The sequence below is a fragment of the Nerophis ophidion genome, linkage group LG03 (assembly GCF_033978795.1).
Source record: "Nerophis ophidion isolate RoL-2023_Sa linkage group LG03, RoL_Noph_v1.0, whole genome shotgun sequence".
In the NCBI taxonomy this organism is placed as follows: domain Eukaryota; kingdom Metazoa; phylum Chordata; class Actinopteri; order Syngnathiformes; family Syngnathidae; genus Nerophis; species Nerophis ophidion.
In genome coordinates this window covers 40101788-40126978 of record NC_084613.1, presented here as the reverse complement: position 1 = coordinate 40126978, position 25191 = coordinate 40101788, and the positions used below count along the sequence as shown (strand labels likewise).

The 25191-nt window shown below is 38.5% G+C and overlaps 1 protein-coding gene across 4 annotated transcripts; it reads right to left on the bottom strand.

Moving 5' to 3' along the window:
- Positions 1-16: 16 nt before the first annotated feature.
- LOC133549593 (ankyrin repeat and SOCS box protein 2-like) lies at positions 17-24963 on the bottom strand. 4 transcript variants are annotated; one of them, XM_061895164.1, is made up of 9 exons: positions 20350-20588; positions 18157-18326; positions 17914-18069; positions 12595-12672; positions 12427-12531; positions 12187-12358; positions 7160-7721; positions 6936-7089; positions 17-234 (listed from the first exon to the last, which is right to left on the bottom strand). In XM_061895164.1, the coding sequence occupies exons 1-9, from the start codon at positions 20481-20483 to the stop codon at positions 104-106; spliced, it is 1662 nt and encodes a 553-aa protein (XP_061751148.1). In that variant the 5' UTR covers positions 20484-20588; the 3' UTR covers positions 17-103. The 4 variants fall into 4 exon arrangements, with proteins under 4 accessions (XP_061751148.1, XP_061751147.1, XP_061751145.1 ...); XM_061895163.1 differs by lacking the exon at positions 20350-20588 and adding an exon at positions 24671-24963 and having other exon boundaries at positions 12427-12672; XM_061895161.1 differs by having other exon boundaries at positions 12427-12672.
- Positions 24964-25191: the final 228 nt, after the last annotated feature.

The window sequence follows — 25191 nt, the reverse complement described above, 5'->3', positions numbered from 1 at the left end:
AAAGAAGACAAAGTCATATCTTAGGAGTTTTTAAATAGATAGAATGCTTTACAGATACATTAGATGCGGTCAAAATAGGTATAAACGTATTTGATGAAAGGTATCAGTCCTTCACTGTGAGGTATCTGATCAGGCTTCCTGGCAGAGGTAAGCTTGTGAGGGATCTCAGTCTGCTTGGACTCACTTGGCTGCGAATGCTTAATCTGCAAAGGTGCCGCAGTGGACGAGGTGACACTACAGAAACACACACACAAAAAATATGCATAAATATGAATGTGTGCAAAGAAAAACTCTTCACTATTTCCATTCAACGTAAGAACTGTGTCACATATGAAGCCTAAAGGAACAGCTCTCTCTACTGCATCTAGTTGGTCACTGCAGCACCTGGTCCCGATGCTTGAGGAAGAAAGATTATTTAATATACAACACTTAAAACCTTTAGTATATCAGTATGTGGGATTAAATTATTGAATGGACTAAACAAAGAAGACAAACAAAATACTAATATGACCAAGTTTAAGAGGCTGTTCAACAAAGTACAAGGAAGAGGAATTTTGATAAAGGTCTTGAAATATATTGAAAATTAGATATTATCGATCCCATATGTGAATCGATATATTTAGAATTCATTGATGTAAACTGTGTTACAAGTTGAGAACAGGGAGTGAAGTGTTGTGAAGTGGAAAGGGGTACGATTAATAAATTGTGCTTCTTCCTACTCTTTTTTGGAGATGTCGTAATACAAATATGTGTAATATGGGATGTATTATGTTGAAATTGTATACATATTTCAATTTTTTCTCATTTCATTAGGATTACCTTTATAAAGTGTAAAAGTCATGTTCTACCTAACTTTTTAACATTCCTTAAATGCCATAAGTATTAAAAGAAGTTAACAGCTGTATACCGAAATTAATTAAACATTGTTTGTTTTAACTGAACTAAAACTGCTACCGCCACCCAATGTCATTTTATAAGCTCTATTGGAAGTCATTAATATGGTCTGTCATACATTGTGTGCTCAAAATGATTTGTTATTGAATATGACCCAAAAATCCCTTTATAGTTAAGATTTTATGGTTACCATCACACTTTGCCTCTTAGAAAACTGGTACACTGTAATCATTTCTGAAAATGGTATGGTCTCACTGAAGTGATTATGCGATGATTTATATTATGCAGAGCAAAAAACTATTATGGTCCATGAAGACAGGCACATTTGGAGAAACTGTCTTCTTGCACATAAGGCAAAATAAGTATTTGATTATACTGATTTTATGAGTCTGCGATGAGGTGGCGACTTGTCCAGGGTGTACCCCGCCTTCCGCCCGATTGTAGCTGAGATAAGCGCCAGCGCCCCCCGCGACCCCGAAAGGGAATAAGCGGTAGGAAATGGATGGATGGATGGATTTCATGAGTTTACCACATTTTGAAGAGAATTTTCATGGCAGGTTAATTTTAACAAAGAGCACAGATTGTACAAAAAAAAATAATAATATTAAATTAGCGCTATTATTTTTTCTGGGATTGAGGCAAAAAAGTATTTGATCAAGAAGTATGACCTCTACAGACCAGGTACTGTAAGTATGTGCCCACATAGCCTACAAATAAGTTATGTCTGAAAACACTATTTTATCTCATTATAAGGTAGCATAAAGTGCTTTGAAAAGTATTTTATAAACCAAACCAACAGTCAATCACAATACAAACTCACTTCAAAATATTCAAGCAGAATTTTTCAGAACAATATTAGCAAAATTCACTTTAAAACGGCACATGCCGAGTAATGGGTGAATATGTTGTTGATGTATTCATTCTGTGTGGGATGTGATATAACACTGATATTTTATCTGTACTCAACCCAATGCAAGTAGACTGTAACACATTAATTACAGACGATCACCACACACTCGTGGTTTGGTCTTTTCTCTATATACATATTATTTTCTCTGCTTTGTAAATCATTACTGTACTTTTTGTATGGTACCTTCAATAGAATGTGCTAAACCTATGAATCCAGTATAGGGTGCTGTATCATAAGTCAATACAAAACATTTTGCAGCAGGAAGCCACTTTGACAAGTGATGTGTGTTTGAGTTAGTGGTGTGCGATACCACTGATTTTCTTTCCGAGTAAAATTCAGGCTGGTATCGGCAATACCGATCAGATACCGATACATGTGCGAATATACCTATATCGTGCCTGGTAAAATTTGAAATGTATTAAGTATTGCTGCTTTTGGGGAATCATCTTCAAACAATATAAAATCACAGGGCATTAAAGATAATGGCATAAGACATATATATATATATATATATATATATATATATATATATATATATATATATATATATATATATATATATATATATACAGTATATATATGTATATATATATATATATATATATATATATATATATATATATATACTAGGGCTGTAAATTTTTGGGTGTCCCACGATTTGATTCAACATCGATTCTTGGGGTCGCGATTCGATGATATATCGATGTTTTCGATTCAACGTGATTCTCAATTCAAAAACTGTTTTTTCGATTCAAAAGGATTTTCTGTATTCATTCAATACATAGGATTTCAGCAGGATCTACCCAGTCTGCTGACATGCTATTAGAATAGTAGATTTAAATAAAAAAAAAGCTTTTTTAATTATAAGGGACAATGTTTTATCAACTGATAGCAATAATGTAAATTTGTTTTAACTATTAATCAAACCAAAAATATGACTTATTTTATCTTTGTGAAAACATTTGACACAGTGTGTTGTCAAGCTTATGAGATGTGATGCAAGTGTAAGCCACTGTGACACTATTGTTCTTTTTTTTATTTTTATAAATGTCTAATGATAATGTCAATGAGGGATTTTTAATCACTGCTATGCTGAAATTATAACCAATATTGATACTGTTGTTGATAATATTCATTGTTGTTTCACTACTTTTAGTCTGTTCCGTGTCGGAATTGGATTGCATTGTTATGGTATTGCTGTGTAGTGGTTTGTTGGATTGATTGAAAAAAAAAAATCGATTTAAAAAAAAAAAAGAGAATCGATTCTGAATCGCACAACATATTCGATTCGATTCGTATTCGAATCGATTTTTTCCCACACCCCTAATATATATATATGAATAAAAACATATATACACACACATATATATATATATATATATATATATATATATATATATATATATATATATATATATATATATATATATATATATATATATATATGAATAAAAACATATATACACATATATGCAGTCTTATTGAACTCTCTTGAAAGTACTATCTATCAATTATTGTGTCTCGTGGCGCACATTGTTAGTGCCGACCTGGTAATTTCACATTCAGGGATCGCATTGGGGTCAGGTACGTTTAAATATGTTACTTTGCACAAAAAACTTTAATAATTAAAAAATAATGTGTGTAATTAAATTAAAGTTTTTTTTAATAGGTACCAAAACTGTTTGACCCACTGTCAAATGTGATTTTAGCTTTTAGTCAGAAGAACTAATGTTGTCAATTTGACAGAACAAACTGCCCATCACAACTAAGTAAGAGTTATGACAACTTCAGCTAGAAAAAACCCAATAATAATTAAAGCTGTAAGCAGCGATTGACGGGACCGACTTTTGCTGGTGTTTCCTGCCTTTACTCATTCAACATATCTTTTCCTGCACATTACCTACCGTCCCTGCATCCTGGGGTCATACTGGTGCTTCGCTTTTTCACCCATTCACGCTGGTGCTTCCTGCCATCACCCGGACAACATATTTTCACCTGCACATTACCTATCTTCTCTTTATCCTGGTGTCAAACTGGTGCCTCATTCTTTCACCTAGTCAACATATCTTTACCCGCACAGTACCTACCTTCTCTGCATTTTGTGGTCACGCTGGTGCTTTCTACTTTTAAGCGGCCATCTTGAGACGGCAGCAGCGTAGCAGCATCAGCGTAGCGGTTCTTTGAAGGCTCATAAAATCAAAACCGGAGCAGTTAGAAAAACTCTTTCGTCAACTTTTAATCAGAAGGGTTTAATCTCTCTCCTGTGCGAGTGTGAAGCTGACACAACAAATGCGCTCAGAGGAGATAATGTTTGAAAAAAAGTGACAGGGTTTTGAAGGGGTAATTGCCAACTTCCTGTTGATTTTTGCTGAAGGATGTCAAGAATGAAATGTAAGTCTAAGTGAGACCTACATAGAGGTTTTAGTTTCATGTCTCTAAGACATTCCTACTGGAAGTTATAAGCAGTTTTGTCTGTTTTCTTCCCAAGAGCAGTTTTGTCAGTGTTTTATTCCTATGGGGTGCTAGAGCGCAATTTTGAGTTTTGGGGTTTGGTTTTTTATTAGATCGCAATTTTCACCAGTCTTGATGTGTGTGTCCAGTTTGGTGAGTTTTGAAGCATTTTAAGGGGGTCAAATTACAGCTCAAAGAGGCAAAACTGACATTTTTTAGGAAACTTTTGTTTTGAAGGGGTTTTTGCCAACTTTTTGTTGATTTTTGCTGAAGGATGTAAGTGTATGAAATGTAGGTTTATGTTAGACCTACATGTAGGTTTTTGTTTCATGTCTCTACGACATTCCTAACGGAAGTTGCAAGCAGTTTTGTCTGTGTTTTTCCCTAGGGGGCGCTAGAGCGCAATTTTGAGTTTTTTTTTATTTTTTATTACTAGATTGCAATTTTTGCCAGTCCTGGTGTGTGTGTAAAATTTGGTGAGTTTTGAAGCATGTTAAGGGGGTCAAATTAGAGCTCAAAGAGGCAGCGGTATAATAATGATAAAAAAAAACTTTGAAATACAATAGGGTCCTCTGTCCCAAAGGGACATCGGTCCCTAATAAGTTAAGTTACCTTTAGAAAGGAAGTCACTGTGGGACATTCAACTAAAACGCATTTGCCAGCAATGTGACATCACGCGCAGTGTCGAACATTGAAAATCTGATAAAATAAGTTCAACCAACATCGTTTTTCGTTCTCTTAAGTAATGTTTCCCAGTGAACATTGCATGCTACAGAAACAAATTACAAGTAGTAATAATTGGCTCCATGGGCGGCATGGCTTAGTGGTGGAGTGGTCGTTTTCAAACGGAGAGCCTGGTCAAACTCATGTTGAGGTTCCCAGCTCCTGATAGCTTGAGGTTAGTGATTTGTGTGTGAATGAGTGAATGTGATAATGTATGTTTGTATACATATGCTGAGGTACAGTGATGGACTATGTAAGTATAGACCATTTACCATGTTGAGCCAACTTCACTTAATGTTGTAGGAACTTGATAAACTATATTGAACCAACTCATTTTAAAGTTATCGCAACTAATATCTTAGATTTCATCTTACATCAGACTAGGGTTGTACGGTATACCAGTACTGGTATAGTATCGCGGTACTAATGAATCAAAAACGGTACTATGCTCTGTTTGAAAAATACCGGTTCCCGGGCATGACAGTGTGGCGTCACAACATGACATTGCTGGTTTTGCTGGGCAGAGGAGCATGTTCGACAGCGGACAATCACGGAGTACTTCCAAGCAGACAAGGTGTGTGGACAAAAAGGGAAACGGACGCATTTGGCCTAAAGACTGATGATAAAGGTGAAGCCATAACACTGAAACGCCCTCAGTGACATGGCTCGCTAGCTAGCGGCGAATGTCCATTCGCAGTCGGCAGTGTTTTAGCTACTTCTAAAATACTAATCCTCGCCTCCATGGCGACGAATAAAGTATGTTTCTTACAAGTATCATCCCTGCAGGATGAGGAATAGCTAAACATGCTTCAACATACACCGTAGGAGAATACGATAGCTAACCGCTAACAGCAAGCTAGCACCCTGAATGTATAAAAAAACGCCATGGGTGGATCTACACCTGACATCAACTGTAATGATAAGTACAATAGCGTATTTAGTACATACTACAATGAATACATCGATATATTTTTTACCGTCACAAACAATTTTTTTTAATTTTTAAAGAAATCATATTGTGTTTCTAACGTATGATCCTGTAACTACTTGGTATCGGCTCGATAACTAAACCCGTGGAAGCATCCAAAACTAATGTAAAGTATCCAAACAACGGAAGAATAAGTGATTATTACATTTTAACAGAAATGTAAATAGAACATGTTAAAAGAGAAACTAACCAGATATTCACAGTAAATGAACAAGTGGATTAATAATCCATTTTTACAGCTTTTCCCTCATAATTTTTACAAAATAGAATGATAAATGACACAATATGTTACTGCATACATCAGCAGACAAATTAGGAGCCTTTGTTTGCTTACTTACTACTAAATGACAAGTTGTCTAGTATGTTCACTATTTTATTTAAGGACACAATTGTTCTTCAATTGTAATAAGAAACATATGTTTAATTTGGCGAAATATTTTTTGTTAAAATAAAGCCAATAATGAAATAATTAGGTGGTCCCCCTTACTTAAAAAAGTACCAAAAAGAAATACATTTTGGTACCGGTACTAAAATATTGGTATCGGGACAACACTACATCAGACTTAATGTCAACTCATGTTTTCAGGTGTAATATACTTGACACTATAACTCAGCCAAAGCAACAAGATGACCTGACTGAGTTTAGATGAGTCCAAATTGTTTTTTACAATGCATAAATAAAAATGTGTGAAAAATAGATATTATGTGTAGTTGGAGGCCTGAAAATAAAATTCTGTTTTGGGCCCCAATGTAGTCAGACTATTATACTTTATCTGCACCCTTATTGGTATCCTTTGCCAAAATGTAATAGGTGTACCCTGAACAAATGTTTATGATTGTGACTTGATGTTTCTTTAACTTTGATCCGGAAAATGTGGTTCTACAGCGAAGCCAGACTACATGCACAATAATAAACACATTGCTGTATACAACTCCTGTGCAGAAAAATGAACTGTGTGAGAGACCTACATGACTTCCTCTTTACAGCTCTCCATTCGTGCTGGCTGTCGAGCAGTTGAGTGAGTTTGCCGCACAGTTGAACGTGAGCGACGTGCTCCAGCAACAAGTCTACGATCGGTCCAGCACATTTTCTCATAAGGGATGTTGACATCCATTCACAAAACTGAAAAGCGCCAGAAAAAAAGCAATAGTTACATATACTGATTACATTGCACACATGTTATTTCTTGCACCTGTGTCACTTCATGTGGTGGCTCAGTGCAGCTTATGGTGCCAATAGTTCCCATATGGGTTTCTTCTGGATGATGGCTTGAGCCGTGCGTGCATGTGAAGCAGGAAAGGGCATCACAGCCGTTATCCAGAAGGCAGCTGAGTAGAGGCAGGTTATCCCTGCAGAGCGCAACAACCGCAGGGAACCCTGTGGCCCAAGATGGGATTGTGGCGTTGACGTCAGCCCCTCTCTGCAGCAACAATGTCACAGTGTCCATGTTGCCTCTGTGCACAGCCAGCAATAGAGGACAGACAGGGTCTAAGTCCAGGCTGGCACCTGCGTTCAAGAGCAGCTCTGCAAACTCCGTAGAGCCGTTGGCGACGGCGAAGAAGAGTGCTGTCTTGCGTCCATCAGCATACAGTGCGGAGCGTGAGGGGGTCAGCGTGGAGTTGATGTCTGCACCTGTCTTGAGAAGCACAGCTGCTACTTGGGGCCGATTATGTTCAGCTGCCAAGTGCAAAGGACTGATCCAACTGTGGCGAAGTAGGGTGCGGCTCGTCACAGGGACAAGAAGAGCCACGATCCTGGAAACAAAGAAACTAAGTTGAGACAAATAGTAGCGTGACTACTGCAGTTACTCTGCATTAGGACAGTTGTACTTTCCTAAAATTATGAATAGCTTGGTCACAGAACAAATGTTTCAGTTATTACAGAGTTGTTATAACACATATCCTAATCAATTGTTAATTGATTAGGATATGAATTCGAAAAAAAAAAAAACATTTAAGCAATGGACTCGCTGGCAAACCCTGACAGGGGAAATCCAATACAATTTAAATGTGCGCTATTTTCCTAACCCTTATTGTCTGTTTTTCTGTCTGTCAAAAATCCTCTATAAAAGTGGTCCCCAACCTTTTTATAGCTGCATACCGGTCAACGCTTCAAAATGTTTTTGTTTTTTTTGGGTTTTTTTTTTTCATAAAGAAATACAATCATGTGTGCTTACCGACTCTATCCCTGCAGACCGTATTGATCTATATTGATATATAATGTATATATTGTGTTTTATGTTGATTTAATAATAAATAAAAAAATAAAACATTTCATTTATTATTATTATTATTTTTTTTTTCTTGTGCGGCCCGGTACCGATCGGTCCGCGGACCGATATCGGGCCGTGGCCCGGTTGTTGGGGACCACTGCTCTATAGGACAGGAGCGTTTTGATGTTTTCAAGGACCCACTGGAAAACGCTGTTCACAAATGCTTATATAACCGGAGCACTTTGCTCTTTTTTTTTAATTTACTTAAAAGTCACAAGTCAACAATCCTCTATATAACGGGAGTGTTCAGGTGTTTTAAATAAGGTTCTAAAAAAAACACTAGTCAAAGATCCTCTAAATCAGGGGTGTCAAACACAATCGCACAGAGGGCTAAACTTACATCATCGGTAGGGTAAAACTAACTTGTCTCACGACAGTCTAAACTTAGCTCATGTTCCCTATTAGTGGGTGAACAATCCAACGCTTGGTGAATTCTGTTTCACAGTGAAAGGAGGACGAAACGCGACGTCGCTATGAGCGCTTGACTTTCACAAGCAAGTTTTCCCTGTGGAACAACAGAAGGCTATATGTGTTTGTTGAATGTGTGTGTGTGTGTGTGTGTGTGTGTGTGTGTGTGTGTGTGTGTGTGTGTGTGTACGCACATATACATACATACATACATATACATACATATATACAAACCCCGTTTCCATATGAGTTGGGAAATTGTGTTAGACGTAAATATAAACGGAGTACAATGATTTGCAAATCCTTTTCAACCCATAGTCAATTAAATGCACTACAAAGACAAGATATTTGATGTTCAAACTCATAAACTTTGTTTTTTTTTGCAAATAATAATTAACTTAGAATTTCATGGCTGCAACACGTGCCAAAGTAGTTGGGAAAGGGCATGTTCACCACTGTGTTACATCACCTTTTCTTTTAACAACACTCAATATACTGTACGTTTTGGAACTGAGGAAACTAATTGTTGAAGCTTTGAAAGTGGAATTCTTTCCCATTCATGTTTTATGTAGAGCTTCAGTCGTTCAACAGTCCGGGGTCTCCGCTGTCGTATTTTACGCTTCATAATGCGCCACACATTTTTGATGGGAGAAAGGTCTGGAATGCAGGCGGGCCAGGAAAGTACACGCACTATGTTTTTACAAAGCCACGCTGTTGTAACACTTGTCTTACTGAAATAAGCAGGGGCGTCCATGATAACGTTGCTTGGATGACAACATACGTTGCTCCAAACCTGTATGGACCTTTCAGCATTAATGGTGCCTTCACAGATGTGTAATTTACCCATGCCTTGCAATAGCTTGTTGAGAAATGTTGTTCTAAAACTGTTCGACAATTTGCTTACAAATTGGTGACCCTCCCCCCATCCTTGTTTGTGAATTACTTAGCATTTCATGGAAGCTGCTTTTATACCCAATCATGGCACCCAACTGTTCCCAATTAGCCTGCACACCTGTGGGATGTTCCATATATGTGTTTGATGAGCATTCCTCAACTTTATCAATATATACATACATATATACATACACCATTTCCATATGAGTTGGGAATTTGTGTTAGATGCAAATATAAACTGAATACAAAAATTTGCAAATCATTTTCAACCCATATTCAGTTGAATATGCTAAAAGACAACATATTTGATGTTCAAACTAATAAACATTTTTTTTTTGCAAATAATCATTAAATTTAGAATTTGATGCCAGCAACACGTGACAAAGAAGTTGGGAAAGGTGGCAATAAATACTGATAAAGTTGAGGAATGTTCATCAAACACTTATTTGGAACATCCCACAGGTGTGCAGGCTAATTGGGAACAGGTGGGTGCCATGATTGGGTATAAAAGCAGCTTCCGTGAAAAGCTCAGTCATTCACAAACAACGATGGGGCGAAGGTCACCACTTTGTGGACAAATGCGTGAGCAAATAGTCAAACAGTTTAAGAACAACATTTCTCAACGGTCTACTGCAAGGAATTAAGGAATTTCACCATCTACGGTCCGTAATACCATCAAAAGGTTCACAGAATCTGGAGAAATCACTGAACATAAGCAATGATATAACGGACTTTCGTTGCCTCAGGCGGTACTGCATCAAAAAGCGACATCAGTGTGTAAAGGATACCACCACATGGGCTCAGGAACACTTCAGAAAACCACTGTCAGTAACTACAGTTTGTCGCTACATCTGTAAGAGCAAGTTAAAGTTCTACTATGCAAAGCCAAAGCCATTTATCAACAACACCCAAAAACGCCGCCGGCTTCTCTGGGACCGACCTCAGCTAAGATGGACTGATGCAAAGTGGAAAACTGTTCTGTGGTCTGACGAGTCCACATTTCAAATTGTTTTTTGGAAACGATGAACGTCTTGTCCTCCGGACCAAAGAGGAAAAGAACCATCAGGACTACTCTAGGTGCAAAGTTCAAAAGCCAGTATCTATGATGGTATGGGGGTGTATTAGTGCCCAAGGCATGGGTAACTTACACATCTGTGAAGGCATCATTAATGCTGAATGGTCCACACAGGTTTTGGAGCAACATATGTTCTCATCCAAGCAACGTTATCATGCCTTGCTTATTTCAGCAAGACAATACCAAGTCACTTGTTACAACAGCGTGGCTTCATAGTAAAAGAGTGCTGGTACTAGACTGGCCTGCCTGTAGTCCAGACCTGTCTCCCATTGAAAATGTGTGGCGCATTATGAAGCCTAAAATACCACAACGGAACCCCGGACTGTTGAGCAACTTAAGCTGTACATAAAACAAGAATGGGAAAGAATTCCACCTGAAAAGCTTCAAAAATGTGTCTCCTCAATTCCCAAAGGTTTATTGACTGTTGTTAAAAGAAAAGGTGATGTAAAACAGTGGTGAACATGCCCTTTCCCAACTTTTTTGGCACGTGTTGCAGCCATGAAATTCTAAGTTAATTGTTATATTAAAAAAAAAATAAAGTTTATGAGTTTGAACATCAAATATCTTGTCTTTGTAGTGCATTTAATTGACTATGGGTTGAAAAGGATGTGCAAATCATTGTACTCCGTTTATATTCACATCTAACACAATTTCCCAACTCATATGGAAACGGGGTCTGTATATATATATATATATATGCACATACACGTATATATATATATATTATATACATATATTTATACATATATATAAATACATGCAGTATATATTGCCCATCCCTAATAGCAGTGCGGCCTCTGTCTACTCTTGCATAACATAACGTGTGTATATGAGAGATGAAAGGGATAAGTGAAGTGAATTATATTTATAAAGCGCTTTTCTCGAGTGACTCAAAGCGCTTTACATAGTGAAACCCAATATCTATATTACATTTAAACCAGTGTGGGTGGCACTGGGAGCAGGTGGGTAAAGTGTCTTGCCCAAGGACACAACAGCAGTGACTAGGATGGCGGAAGCGGGAATCGAACCTACAACCCTCAAGTTGCTGACACGGCCACTCTCCCAACCAAGCTATGCCGCCCCATAGAGAGACGAACGTTAGTTTGAGTTCTTATTTGCTGATATTCGCCATGCTGGCTAGATGAATGTGGATTTTCAAATGATTTCGCAGGCCGGATGAAATACTTCCCCAGGCCAGGAGTTTGACACCCGTGCTCAAAATAACCGAGTGCTGTGCTTTTTGGAATGACACACTACAATTAACAGTAAAAAAAAAAAGACCCCGTACAGAAAAAGTGCTTTGCTGTTTTTAGAAATCAGCTGCAAAAAGGTTAGTTAAACTGAGCTGCCGATGAAGTCTGGTGTTTTTCAAAAGCTGGATTTGGTTCCATCACTTGCCAATAGGATACAACGATGCTCCATTAAATTAAACTCTACCTAGCAACAAGTTGTAATGTGAACAGGAATAGGGATCTCATTATATCGCCAACTTTTAAAATGTTAGTTGTAAAGTATATTGCATTAAAAAGATTGTATTAATATGAAGATACGTTAAAATTAATTAACCTACTTTTGGTGTCCATTTTCAGCTGCTACATGCAGAGGCAGCAGTCCTGAGTTGGCAGGTCTATTTGCGTCTGCATTTTTGGACAACAACAGTGAGACAATGTCTTCGTGGCCATTTTTGCTGGCCTCATGCAGCGCCGTGACACCATCACAAGTCTGCATGTTTACATCAGCCCCTATGACGAAAACAAGTGTGCAAACTATTAAGTTTCATACCAACAACAAGCACGCCAGCAATTGTTACCTTTTCCAATGAGGTAACTGGCCACCTTTAAACGTCCTAGTTGAGCTGCTACAATGAGCGGTGTTACGCTGTACGTGTTAGACGGGTTAATCTTGGCTCCGGCATCTATGAGGATGTCACACATTGTTATGTTGCTATGGGATACGGCCTCATGGAGCGCTGTCCAACCCTGAGCACATCGCTGGTTTACTGTGGCCCCGAAGGAGAGAAGGAGGCTCACTATGTCCACGTTGTCCAACCTGCAGGCTGCCGACACACAAATATTACCATTAATAATAAATGTTTTTATAGTCAACACAAGGACACACATCACATATCCAATAAAAAGGCTTTGGATGATAATGCAGAGTTTTAATTGACAGTTTTAGAAATGTATAGATCAAACAATACTGTATGTTTATTATTGTGCTTGAAGTTCGTAGCGATGTGTGATCCTTTCCGTCTGAGGCAGTGATTTTCAAACTGAGGCATGGGTACCACTAGTGGTATGCCAGGCTCCATCTAGAGTTGTGCCAAAGAATCACTTGATTAAAGTACAGTGGTTTATTTTCCTATATTCAAACACATTGTTCCTGTTTAAATTGTGTGTGATGTCACAGTGGCCAAAAATACAAAATATACTTGTTAAATTAAAGGTTTGCTATGATTTCAATGAATACTTGGGCCAACTATGCTACTGTTTCTTATTGTTGGTCATTATGGTGGTACTTGGAGAGCCAAGTGTTTGAGGTGGAACTTGGTGAAAAACGTTTAAGAACCACTGGTCTAAGGTAACCAAAATATTAGGTTCTTAGTAAGATGCAGTGCAGTTCTATAAGCAGAGCAATCAAACAAATATTTTTTCTTGTCATACAAAGAACTAAGCAATTTTTCTTGGTGCCATTCTCTATAGGGCGTTTAGAATTTAAATAGGAAAAAAAGATACATTTTTGTGGGCGCTGAGCAAAGGTAAGCTAGAACCTCCACTGGATACAGGGGGACATTGCTGTATTTAGCACTTCACATATAGTAAAAATAATCCAAATTTGGTCAATCTATGCTAAACTATCAGTTCATGAACATTAGAGGTGGGCTGTATCGACAGTATCGATAAGTTTAGTATCAATATCAGACTAATACTAGAGTGATAAGATCGATAGTTAATTTTGGTTGTTGTATATTTTCCTAAATATTTTATGCGTTGTTCTTGTTGGTAAAAAAATGTATATTACCAAAAATAGTATTGTATTGATTTACTGTGATGGTTACAAACTCAGGTTGTCACGTGAGGGGCGCATGATGATGCAGGTTTGGTTCTCCCAAGATGCAAAATGACAGATCCGGACAGGACTAGCAGGTAACGACATGATTTATTAGAACAATAACACAAAACTGGTACAAAACAGAAAACAAAACCGACTGGAAGAGGTGCCGAGCGCACCGGAAGCTAAGGCTAACACTTAGCACAGACTGTGATAACTAGCAGGGGCTAGGAGACTAGAACAAACTTACATGGCAGTCGCGGGATGCAAATATAAAGAAGCCAGACCGACTGACTGGTAAAGGCAGGCTTAAATAATGTCAGTGACGACAAACAGGTGCGCGTCAGGAACACAAGCGGCAGGTGAAAATAATAAGTAACCATGGTAACAAACGCAGGTGCATAATCCGGAACAAAAGGAGTCCAAGACTAACAGAAAACACACGTGACCCAAAAATTCAGACAGAATATGATCCGATCAGATGTCCCCTGGAAAAACTATAACCCACCAACTACAAGACAGTTCAAGATAGTCAAGGGAGGGTGGAGGTAGGACTTGGCGGAGGGTCGCCAGGCCACGTGTCCCCGAATCCACTGGGGACGAGTCAGGTGGTGGCGGAAAACGGAACGCCGCTAGTGCTGGCGAGGCGGGCGACCACGGAAAGGCCACATCCGTGGCTGACAAGGACTTGGACGAGAGTGACGTCAGAACTTCAGGAGCCTTTGAGTCTTACACCCAATTCGGTATTATGAAAAAAGATGTATTTTTACAAGAAGAACTGGACTGTCAAACATTTAACTCAATTTACAGTCATTCCCTCCCACCTCCAAAAACCTACACCTGGGGATAGGTTGATTGGCAACACTAAATTGGCCCTAGTGTGTGAATGTGAGTGTGAATGTTGTCTGTCTGTCTGTGTTGGCTCTGTCATGACTTGTCCAGGGTGTACCGCCTTCCACCCAAGTGCAGCAGGGATAGGCTCCAGCACCCCTGTGACTCCGAGATTATAAGCGGTAGAAAATGGATGGATGGATTTTGTACAATTGACTTTATTTTGCTGAAACAATTGAATGTATTATTGCTTGGATTTATATACGACATCACGTCCGGCTCACGTAAGATGCCTGTTGGTCAAATGTGTACTTGGCGCCATTTAGCCTTTTTCTAATAAAAATCCCTTATGCTTGATTTGTTTTTAGACTTTACGAACCGTTCAAATCGAGAAAAGCATAAACGTTTTTTCAGAGTTCCTCGAGAGATAAACAAAAAGTGTGGAAGAGTGCAAGATTTTATTAAAGACGACCAGAAAAACTGCACGCACTTTATTCCAAATGGACCAGAGAAAACGCAAGTTTTCACTGATCTCTTTGTTTAAGGTTTGTTTGATATACTTTTAATTTTTAGTGTTTCCCATTAAGTATTATCTTAATAATATTTGTATTTTATCTTAAGTTTCGGAGTTGTTAAAACGCATTTTTGCTACGAGTGTTACGTAGCACACCAACTCGCCAAGTCTAAATAAATTACCGGTAAACAAAATATGAACAGAAACTGAAAGAGTTAAGCTTTAACCAAAGACAACAATCATAATTGAAGCGTTCAGCACATACACAACGTTGAGGTCCATAGTTATATTTTGATAACGATGGGGAAACGGCACGTGCAACAACAACAAAGCAACAAACCCAACTGTAGACACAAAGTTAACTCATGAATTGCAAACTTACTCGAAGAAAAATTATGCATGATTTATTACGGAGCATATTGATACCAATTTCCTGGACCCAACCACATAGAAAGAAGTTGTAGACCGCCATGCTTTTCCAAATGTTCACCTTTTTTGTCATGTACAAAGACGTCTGGAGCACAAAATAGCTCAATATGTCTCCCTGGGATCTCATGACAAATCTTTTGAGTTTGAGTTTATTTCGAACAACATGATACATCACAATTTCCAGTTTCTCTTTTCAACATGTTCGAAAAGGAGTAGGAAGAAGTAGAGCTTATTTAATCCTACCCCTTTTCTTTTACATAACAGTTGCTAAAACTTTTGTTCACTTCCTGTTCTAAATTTATTCACAATATACTCCATAAGTAATCACATTTAAAATAAATAAATAAATAAATAAATATTAATAGGTGAAGTAAGCTATATTTCATATGCTGAGATAAGTAAGAATATTTTGAGAATGAAAGAATGGATTGATGAAATACATTCATAAAGTTTATCATGGTTCTTCTTCTTTGTACTTTGTAAACACTTTAAGTTTTAAGAGTTTCTTGAAGTGGATCATATTACGGTAGTACATTGTTTGATTGATTTGCTCAATCCATTACATAATTTTAAAAGTTAATTAAAGTTAAAGTATTAATGATTGTCACACACACTAAGTGTGCTGAAATTTGTCCTCTGCATTTGACCCATTCCCTTGATCACTCCCCTGGAGGTGAGGGGAGCAGTGGGCAGCAGCGGTGCCGCGCCCGGGAATCCTTTTTGGTGATTTAACCCCCAATTCCAACCCTTGATGCTGAGTGTTTTATGACACACGCACAGTCTGTTCTGCCATCGTCTGCGGGAGCGCTCGGCGGCTCCACTCTGAGTGCCTCCATACACGCCTCCACACGCGCCACGTCCAGACACGCCCCCACGCACGCAGCGCGGACCGCTCACACACACAGCTGGAGACAATCGTTAGTCAAAAAACCTGGCAGTGATTACTGACGACAGAATAAAGATCCTCGCCGCTGACTCCTCTTCGTTGGAACGCTGCTATTTCTTGCAGTAAGCCTCACGTATCTGACTCTCACTAGTGATTTATTCCTGTGCTCGTTTTCCTCCTGCCTTGTTTGTGATCTCCTTCGTCTCTCCTTCCTCCCACAACCACTGTCTCCATTCCCGCTGCCATCCTCTCTGAAACCCTGTTTGCTCTCCTGGATCCCCGACACATTGCCTGGACTTTGGACACTCTCTCCTGCCCCACGACCACGCCTGGACACCGGATTGCTTTTGCCTTCTCCCTTCGGTTTTGGACGCCACCATCCAACACGCATGACAACATTCGGTATTTCCATATGTTAATTCCAGCACAGAGTTCACACTCAAACACATATTAGCATACACATCCTACGTAATCATTAATTACTCAATAAATAATTGAGTTGGACTTCCACTGTTGTGCCGTCTCCTTCCCCCCATCTTCACCTTAACAGAGTGCCAAGCAGGGAGGTAATGGGTCCCGTTTTTATAGTCTTTGGTATGATTTGGCCGGGATTTGAACTCACAACCTACCGATCTCAGGGCGGACACTCTAACCACTAGGCCACTGATTAGGTCTAATTTAATTCAATTTAATTTAATTTAAATTAATTTATTTTAGATTAATTTATTTTAGATTAATTTAATTTAATTCCACATACAGATACACTGAAGGTCTTAAGTGTTGTACGTGCGTGCAGATGTTTTAATTTACATTTTTCTCTAAGATAATATTTCTCCTCTTTTTTGGAGAAGAATTGTTGTATATTCTTGGGTAGCAGGTTATAGTTTGTACTGGTAACATATAGGGATCTATTACATTGCATGGTTGGATTTTAAGCTCGTATTTGCTTTTTGCAGGAAGATCTCGGCCCCTTGCATACTCAGATAGTTCACGCATGCCTTTTATTGTTATTATATTTAGTGTACATTAGATTGGTGTGAGATCGGAGTATTACCATTAGACTTAAGGACTTGCTATCTCTATTATACCCTTACTACTAGGGAATAACTGTATTATTTAGTTAATATTGTTAGATTGTCCTATAATGCCATATTTATATTTTACAACATTAATCATAAATACACTTCTATATCTATCTATCTTATTGGTTTATTTTTATTATATTTAAAATAGTTTATTTTTTATTATAATCAACAACATAAAGACAAAATCACAAAATCATTCTGTAATCTTAAAAAATCTTGCGTGAAAAAAGGTTGATTTCAGTGTCGGCAATACTGTCTCTGTACTTACTTGGTATTGGATCAATACCAGACTTTGCCCACCCTAAATAACGTCTTTGCTTTGAGCTATAAGTGATCAAGAAAAACTGTGTAATAGTGAATACATCTCATTAATAATCAATCAGTTACATGTTCAAAGTATTTTGTGGGCCAATGAAATTGAGCTGCTGCTGGGGCCACATTTTGGACACCCTTGCTTTTTGGTCATGATATCATGATGAGCGTATAATCCACAAGTCATACCTGCGTACAAAGGGGTTTCTTTATTCTTGCCGCTGATGTCAGGATCAGCTCCAGACTCCAGAAGACATGTCACACATGATAAATGTTCACCAGATACCGCAAGTAGCAAAGCCGTTTCTTCCTGCAAGGTGCGCTTGTCTGCTGAACTTAGATGCACTGGAGCAAGAAACATCACACAATGCAAGTTATGAAGCAAATACGTCTGTGTGAAAGTAGGAATACTCGTGATTTGCAGTAAAATACATTTAAGTAAGGTCTTCAAACACTCAGCCTGTCCTCTATATGCAGCATGATGCAAAGGGATCCAGCCTTCTGGGTTCTCCCTCATCAGGCTATGAGGAGAAGTGGCCGCTAGCTCATTAACAGCCTCCACGTCGCCCCCTATGATGACAAGGATCACTGGATCAACATCCCTTAAAGAGGAAGGAAAATAAACTGATTAACATGCAGTTAACCAAAGTAAACAGCACATAGGCCAATCTGAATCGTCCAATGTCCCAAATAGTTATTGAAAATATAAAGAGTGCACAACTGAATTGACTTCCACATTGTCAAAACCTTTTAGTATGCCAGTGTTTTTGGCCCTAAACAACTGCATACCATATTTTAACCATATTTGATTGGGGGGTTGCTCGCCGTGGAGTTTACAGTTACGGTAGCACAATTAGCTCCGAACGGGCTAACATCACGACTAACGTGTTACACGTCCTATTCGCCCAGCGATTCTGTGGAAGTATCAGCGCTGGGTTCCAGTGCACCACAGTTTTTTATTGTCGCTCAGTCCTTCGGCGGAGTGCTTCGGAAGCTACCAGACCACTCATCTCCCCGGCCCGAGGGAGGGAGGGCGCGAGGGAGCGAGAGAGAGAGAGAGAGAGAGAGAGAGAGAGAGAGAGAGAGAGAGAGAGAGAGAGAGAGAGAGAGAGAGAGAGAGAGAGAGAGAGCAAGCAGGCGGGCGAGCGAGGGAAGGAGGGAGGAAAGAAGAGCGCTTGTGGGGTCTAGTGGAAAAGCGGCAAAACGTTTCTCTGCTTGCATCACGCAAGTGATGTCAATGTTCGGCCCGCTAGAGCCATATACCACACCGTGATTGGTAGATTCCTTCAGTGACACACAGAACGCTGTCAAGCGCCATTCATATAAAACTTGTGAGCCGCACTAACATTAAACTTTCATCCAGGGTGTACCCCGCCTTCCGCCCAATGGTAGCTGAGATAGGCACCAGCGCCCCCCGCGACTCCAAAGGGAATAAGCGGTAGAAAATGTATGGATGTATTAAGGTGGGGGCCGCAAAATAACGTCTCGCGGGCCGCAATTGGCCCGCGGGCCGCGTGTCTGAGACCCCTGTTATAGAATGATTGATAAACTTGATAAACTACTAAAATAAATAAACTTTTCAAAAATATTATAATTTAATGGGATGCAGCATATGTTTGGATAGGACTCAGTGTTGGTAAATGTAAAAATAAGAAAAAGAAAAGTGTACTTACAGTTACCATGATGGAACTCTATCCTTCCCCTTTTAGCCAGTAACACGTGCACAATTCACAACCTGATCTGACAATTTATTGCACTATTGATTGGACTTGTAAACGTTGGGTTAGATTTGTTGTTGATTGTTTTAAATACATTTTCAATTTTGAATGTACAAAACTATATTTTAATTCAAATATCTGACTAACTTAACTGTAGTCTTTTACACAAATTCTATTATAATTATTTTTTTGTTATAATAGTAATAATAATAATAAATATTATTGTTGTTAGAGCCAAATACGCTTTCTGTCTGTCAAATTGATGACGTCACTAAAGGGGTTGGCTCCAAGGCCAAGTGCCTGTCTATTTAGGGAGGAGTCAGGATCTTGCTCAGGTGTTGCTGAGTAGAGGCGCAACAGTTTTTGACTGTGCCAGGCTAGTGTTTGTTTGCTCCCGTGTATTTTCTGTTTTTGTACAAAGTGTATTATATAGATGTGACTTTATGATATTAAATATTTTTGTTAAACATGGACACAATTTTGGACATCAATTATTAGCTGGCTGCACGGGGGGGGGGGGGGTCCTTTTTTTTCTTTTTTCTTTTTTTTTCTTCTTTGTCATGAAAAAGGGACGTTTTTGTCATGAAAAAGGGAGTTTGTTGTGGTTGGTGCACTATTTGTAAGTGTATATTGTGTTTTTTTATGTTGATTTAATAGAAAAAAAAATTATTATTATTATCATTATTTTTTTTTAAATAAAAAATTATTCTGCAGCCCGGTACCAATCGGGCTGCGGCCCGGTGGTTGGGGACCACTGAGCTAGATAACAAAGAAACACAATACTACATAATAAAGCCACCGTTTGGCAGACATAGTGCAGTTATAAATAATAGGATTAATAAAAACACTTAAATAGACATGTGTTAAATGTCATCGCGCGTGTATCATTTAATAAAGAAAGACTCACTCGTCCTTTGATGTCACGTGATTCACTCCGCGGCTGTCTCCTGTCAGTCTGGACGGTACCTCATCGTCGTCCTTACATTTACTTCTGCCGTGACGAAACTGGGATAAATATTCCGAATAGCTGAATTTGGTCATGATTAACTGGGAGGTGATGGCGGTGAACAAACGCGAGCACTGAGGCTGTTCAGCAGGCAGGCGGGCGGTGATACTGAGAGCTCTCAGCTGTGTCTGCACACATTATTTTGGGAGTTTATTGTGAGGAGACACACTGCAGGCTTCATCCCTATATGTCGCACACGAGCACACGCACACGCCCGCGCGCACACAGATTCAGATAACATTGCCTGAGTATAACACAGTCCTTTGCCTTGTTGTTTGCATATACGCTTGCTATTTAAACAAGCTGATTAGATAGGGAAATAATATACCCTTCATACACTACACATAAGGAATCGCCAATATGTTGCATTTGTGATTAAATATTAATAATCATTACTTAGATCAGGGGGCTCCAAACTACAGGATTTTTTTTTTTAATCTGTCCTTTCTAGTCCATTTTCTACTGCTTGTTACTCTCGGTGTCTCCTAGCCGCTCAGGCAAATCATATATATGTAGGTGTGGGAAAAATCACAAGACTACTTCATCTCTGAGATGAAGTAGTCTTGTGATTTTTCCCACACCACGGTATCGAGCACTATTCTCTGGATAATCCAATCAAGACATATATATATATATATATATATATATATATATATATATATATATATATATATATATATGTTGCTCAATATCGGAGTAGAGCGGACTATACGTTATGTCAGGAACAAATACAGAGGCTATTTCATCCCTACAAGCCTGTTTTGCAGGTTTCCCTGCTTTTCAGGGGATTTTATTATATATTTTATAAAATGTTTTATTGTATATGCATCTATTTTCTACCGCTTATCCCTTTCGGGGTCGCGGGGGGTGCTGGAGCCTATGTTATTATATAATCCCCTGAAGAGCAGGGAAACCTGCAAAACAGGCTTGTAGGGATGAAATAGCCTCTGTGTTATTTCCTGACCTAGCGTGTGTGTGTGTATAATATATATATATATATATATATATATATATATATATATATATATATATATAGTCAAAAAGTTTGGGGACCCCTGACTTCGATGATCTTCTCTTTAGAGCTATGATTATTATTATTATTATTATTATCATCATCATCATAATTATCATTATTATTAAATCATTATGGTATCTATTATTCCTGCACTCTTAATACACACACACACACACACGTGTTCTCGGCAGTAAACCTGATTTTAAAACTACTTTGTATTTATTTGTACTATTTTTTGAATATATGTTTTAAATATTTTTGAATATATTTTTTGTATTTTTAATTGTATTCATTAAAACGTTCAAGTTAAAGTACCATTGATTGTCGCACACGCACTCGGTGTGGTGAAATTAACCTCTGCATTCGACCCATCTCCTTAGAGGTGAGGGGAGCAGTGAGCAGCAGCAGTGACCGCGCCCAGGAATAATTTTTGGTAATTTGACCAATCCGTATTCAAACCCTTGATGTTGAGTGCCAAGCAAGGGAGGTAATGGGTCCCTTTTTATAGTCTTTGGTGTGAGCTCATGACCTACCGATCTCAGGGGGGACACTCTAACCACAAGGCTTTTGTGTGTTGCTATTACAGTATACTCTACAAAGCACGAATAATTAATCAGCCCTTCTAAATATAATTGGAAATAAAGTATAGTTTATAAAGTACTTTGCAATAAAATCAACAAAACATTTAGTTTTTTGTATTACCATTTATTGAAAGTTTGTACATTATAAAAATAAAGCTGAGTCCATTCAGTCCAAGTGCATATTCTGTACACATTCTTCATATTTTATATTTGTTATGTTTTTATACATGTTTGTGAATTTAGATTTGCATATATTTTTTGCATATATAATTATAATCCAGCCTATGCCGTGCCATTTGATTTTGCACCATAATGTATTTTCTTTAGGCATTTTTTATGTATAACACAGAATATAGTTAAGTCTGATTGGCCACTATATGTAAGTACTGTACAGTAGAAGTGCTTTGGATGAAACCATGCTTCTTACATTGATCAAAGTACTGTAATACACATTTAAATAATACACATAAATAGTACAGATTTGCATGATACACCTATAAATAATGCACATAAAAAAGTACATTCCTGACCATATTACAGCCTCTAAACTGACATTTATTTCCCAATAAACAAATCAAATTTTAAGAAAGAAGCTATACATGAGGTTTAATTATAATTTATAAATAATGGAGGTTTCTATGAATTGTTATTAAGCAGTTATTATTACATGGATATCAGCTTTTGAATGGAAGTTGCAATGCAAATAGACTTTTGAACACATCCTATTCCTATAGTACAGTAGCGCATGCAATAATGTCATCATTTCTGCAATTTGTTGGCTTCCACAAAGAGAAAATATCAACTTATGCTCACGGCAACACCGTTGGCCCTTGTGTGACCTTTTTTTCTTCCTGTTATCTGCTGCAGGGTTTGCATTTTCATTCTTATTCGTACGTGACCATAATGCATGTATGCACAAAAAGGTTCCATTTCCACAAAACAAGTGTGTAGAGTTCTGTTATGGCTGTTGACTCACTGCACACTTCTATATCCACACATACATCATTGTCTCATCTTCCAACTCTGAGTCTAAATAGCATGCTTGAAAGAAACAACAAATATTGTTTTGGACCGTTTCCATTGAGTGAAGTTTTTCGATATTACTTTCGGTATCGTCTCATGGAGCATGGTCATCATAGCAGTCTGTCGAGCGCGACAATGACTTTCATTTAGGTCGGATCATAGACCTCCACTCAGCCCTGTCTTTTGCCTTCAGCTGCCAGGTTGCAGTGTCGATCTTCAGTTCCCTCAAATTCCGTTTAACGGTGTCCTTGTACCTTAGCCTTGGCCTCCCTCGGTTTCGTTTTCCTTCCTCCAACTGTGAGTAGAGCAGATGGCGAGGGAGCCGCTCTTGACTCATTCTCTCTACAAGCGTAAAGCCTGTATAGCATCATAGATTTTTTTTTGTCTCAACAATTACCTTCAGCTTCTTCAGCAGTGCACTTGTTGTGGAGGTGTAGTTGGGAGTTTCACAAAGGAGAGGATCATGCGTTGCCTTTTTGTGTAACCCATAATGAACCATAGCTCCTTGTGCTGGCAGCGCTCGTGCAGCACCATATCCCAAACTCACTTGTGTTGCCAGCTTTTTAGACAATAATGGCTAAGTGTTGACTCCTTTCAAGTATACATTGGTCCCTCAACTTATAAGGGTTTTTTTTAAGAAATGAGCTGTCTCTCGGCTAACTGTTTTTTTTTTTTTAATTGAATTTTGCTTTAAGTTACAAGCAACATTTGAGGTACTCGCATCCCCGCCATCAGTTGGCGAAGGGAATGTCACAGGGAACCCTATAAGATCCGCCCCAAACATCGCTAGCATTCGCTCATAGCTGGAGATTGACGTAACTTGGTTATCCAACCATGGGAATGAAGAAAGTGCGTGTGAAGGAAAGTACTGAGAATGACATTCATTAAATTAAATTAATAAATAAATAAATCATCAAAACCATGACAAAGCATGTCGCCAACTTGGCCAAGCAATTCAATCATATCAGTGTTTGTCTGCACCATACTTAAGCGGAATGAGGAAATGCCAGCCAAGGATGTTAAAATAATATCTATACAGCAATACCAAATGGATTTATTGTAATTAATTTCACTTGGAAATATTGATTTGACATATGAGTGTTTTAAGTTAAGAGCTTTATCACAGACCCAATTGAACTTGTAAGTTGAGGTACTACTGTATAACACATTTGCTTTACAGGCTGCACACAGACTACTTTAAAGTGTACCCGAGGTTGATTTAAATAGCATTGCCCCTTGATAAGATACACTGGAGTACAAATGGCTGCTAAATGTGAGGTTGTGCAAACTTTGTCAGGTCGTGTAAATGTTTCTGATTTAAGAAAACATCTGGTTTAAAGGTTATATTTAAAAAGATAGTGAGTAAGCAGAATGTCAGGCACACATGAATTGATTAACGTGGAACCCATTACCATTTAGTGGTCAATGGTACAAAATATGTACTGTATTGTGTAATCTACTAATAAAAGTTGCAATCAATCAATCAGTCAATGACACATGAGGAATACAGTTCATTTATCTTCTCTTTCCGATGAGTGCTTCTGTAAAGTATAGAACTAAAATCTCAGTCAAGAAGCCAAGATGTAGTTAATTGTCTTCTCACCTGATCTGGTACACAGAGCTGCTTGCAATAAAATGAGGTTTCAAGTCCAGACCGCTTTTTATATCCACACTCAGTCTCTGGTAAAAAGACTCACATCTGCCGACTGCGATCATCCCAGAAGACGGTGTGTGTCCGGATGATGCGCTCACAGATGCAGCTGATGAGCCAAAACACGAGTTAAGAGTAAAAAAAAGACTTGCACGCTGAGTAATACGGTTATTGTATCAAGGGGCCTGTCATGGGGGGTTTGTGCATTCGGTGTCTAAATCAGGCTAGGCTAATGTGAAAGTCCTGCAAAGTAGCAGCAGCAGCTCAGGCGATGAGGACAAATACCTTTTAAGGGCATGTTGAGCACTGTTTGCTCCAACTTGACTCTGCAGCTCCAGAGGGAAAGCTGACGGGAGGTTGTGTCCTTACTGAGAAGGTGATTGGACTGTAATATGCTATAGCAGGAGGGTGATATGCATTAAAACACGGGTGTCAAACTTTTTTTCATTGAGGGCCACATCGCAGTTATGGCT

What these genes read in the sequence shown, in the direction of transcription:
- LOC133549593 (XM_061895161.1), bottom strand. Translation starts at nt 20,483, where the DNA reads ATGACCAAATTCAGCTATTCGGAATATTTATCCCAGTTTCGTCACGGC. An exon ending in GCTGAAAATGGACACCAAAA is followed by an intron (nt 7,722 to 12,186) that starts GTAGGTTAATTA and finishes CTTTGTTTCCAG; the next exon opens with GATCGTGGCTCTTCTTGTCC. An exon ending in AGCTGTAAAGAGGAAGTCAT is followed by an intron (nt 235 to 6,935) that starts GTAGGTCTCTCA and finishes GTGTTTCTGTAG; the next exon opens with TGTCACCTCGTCCACTGCGG.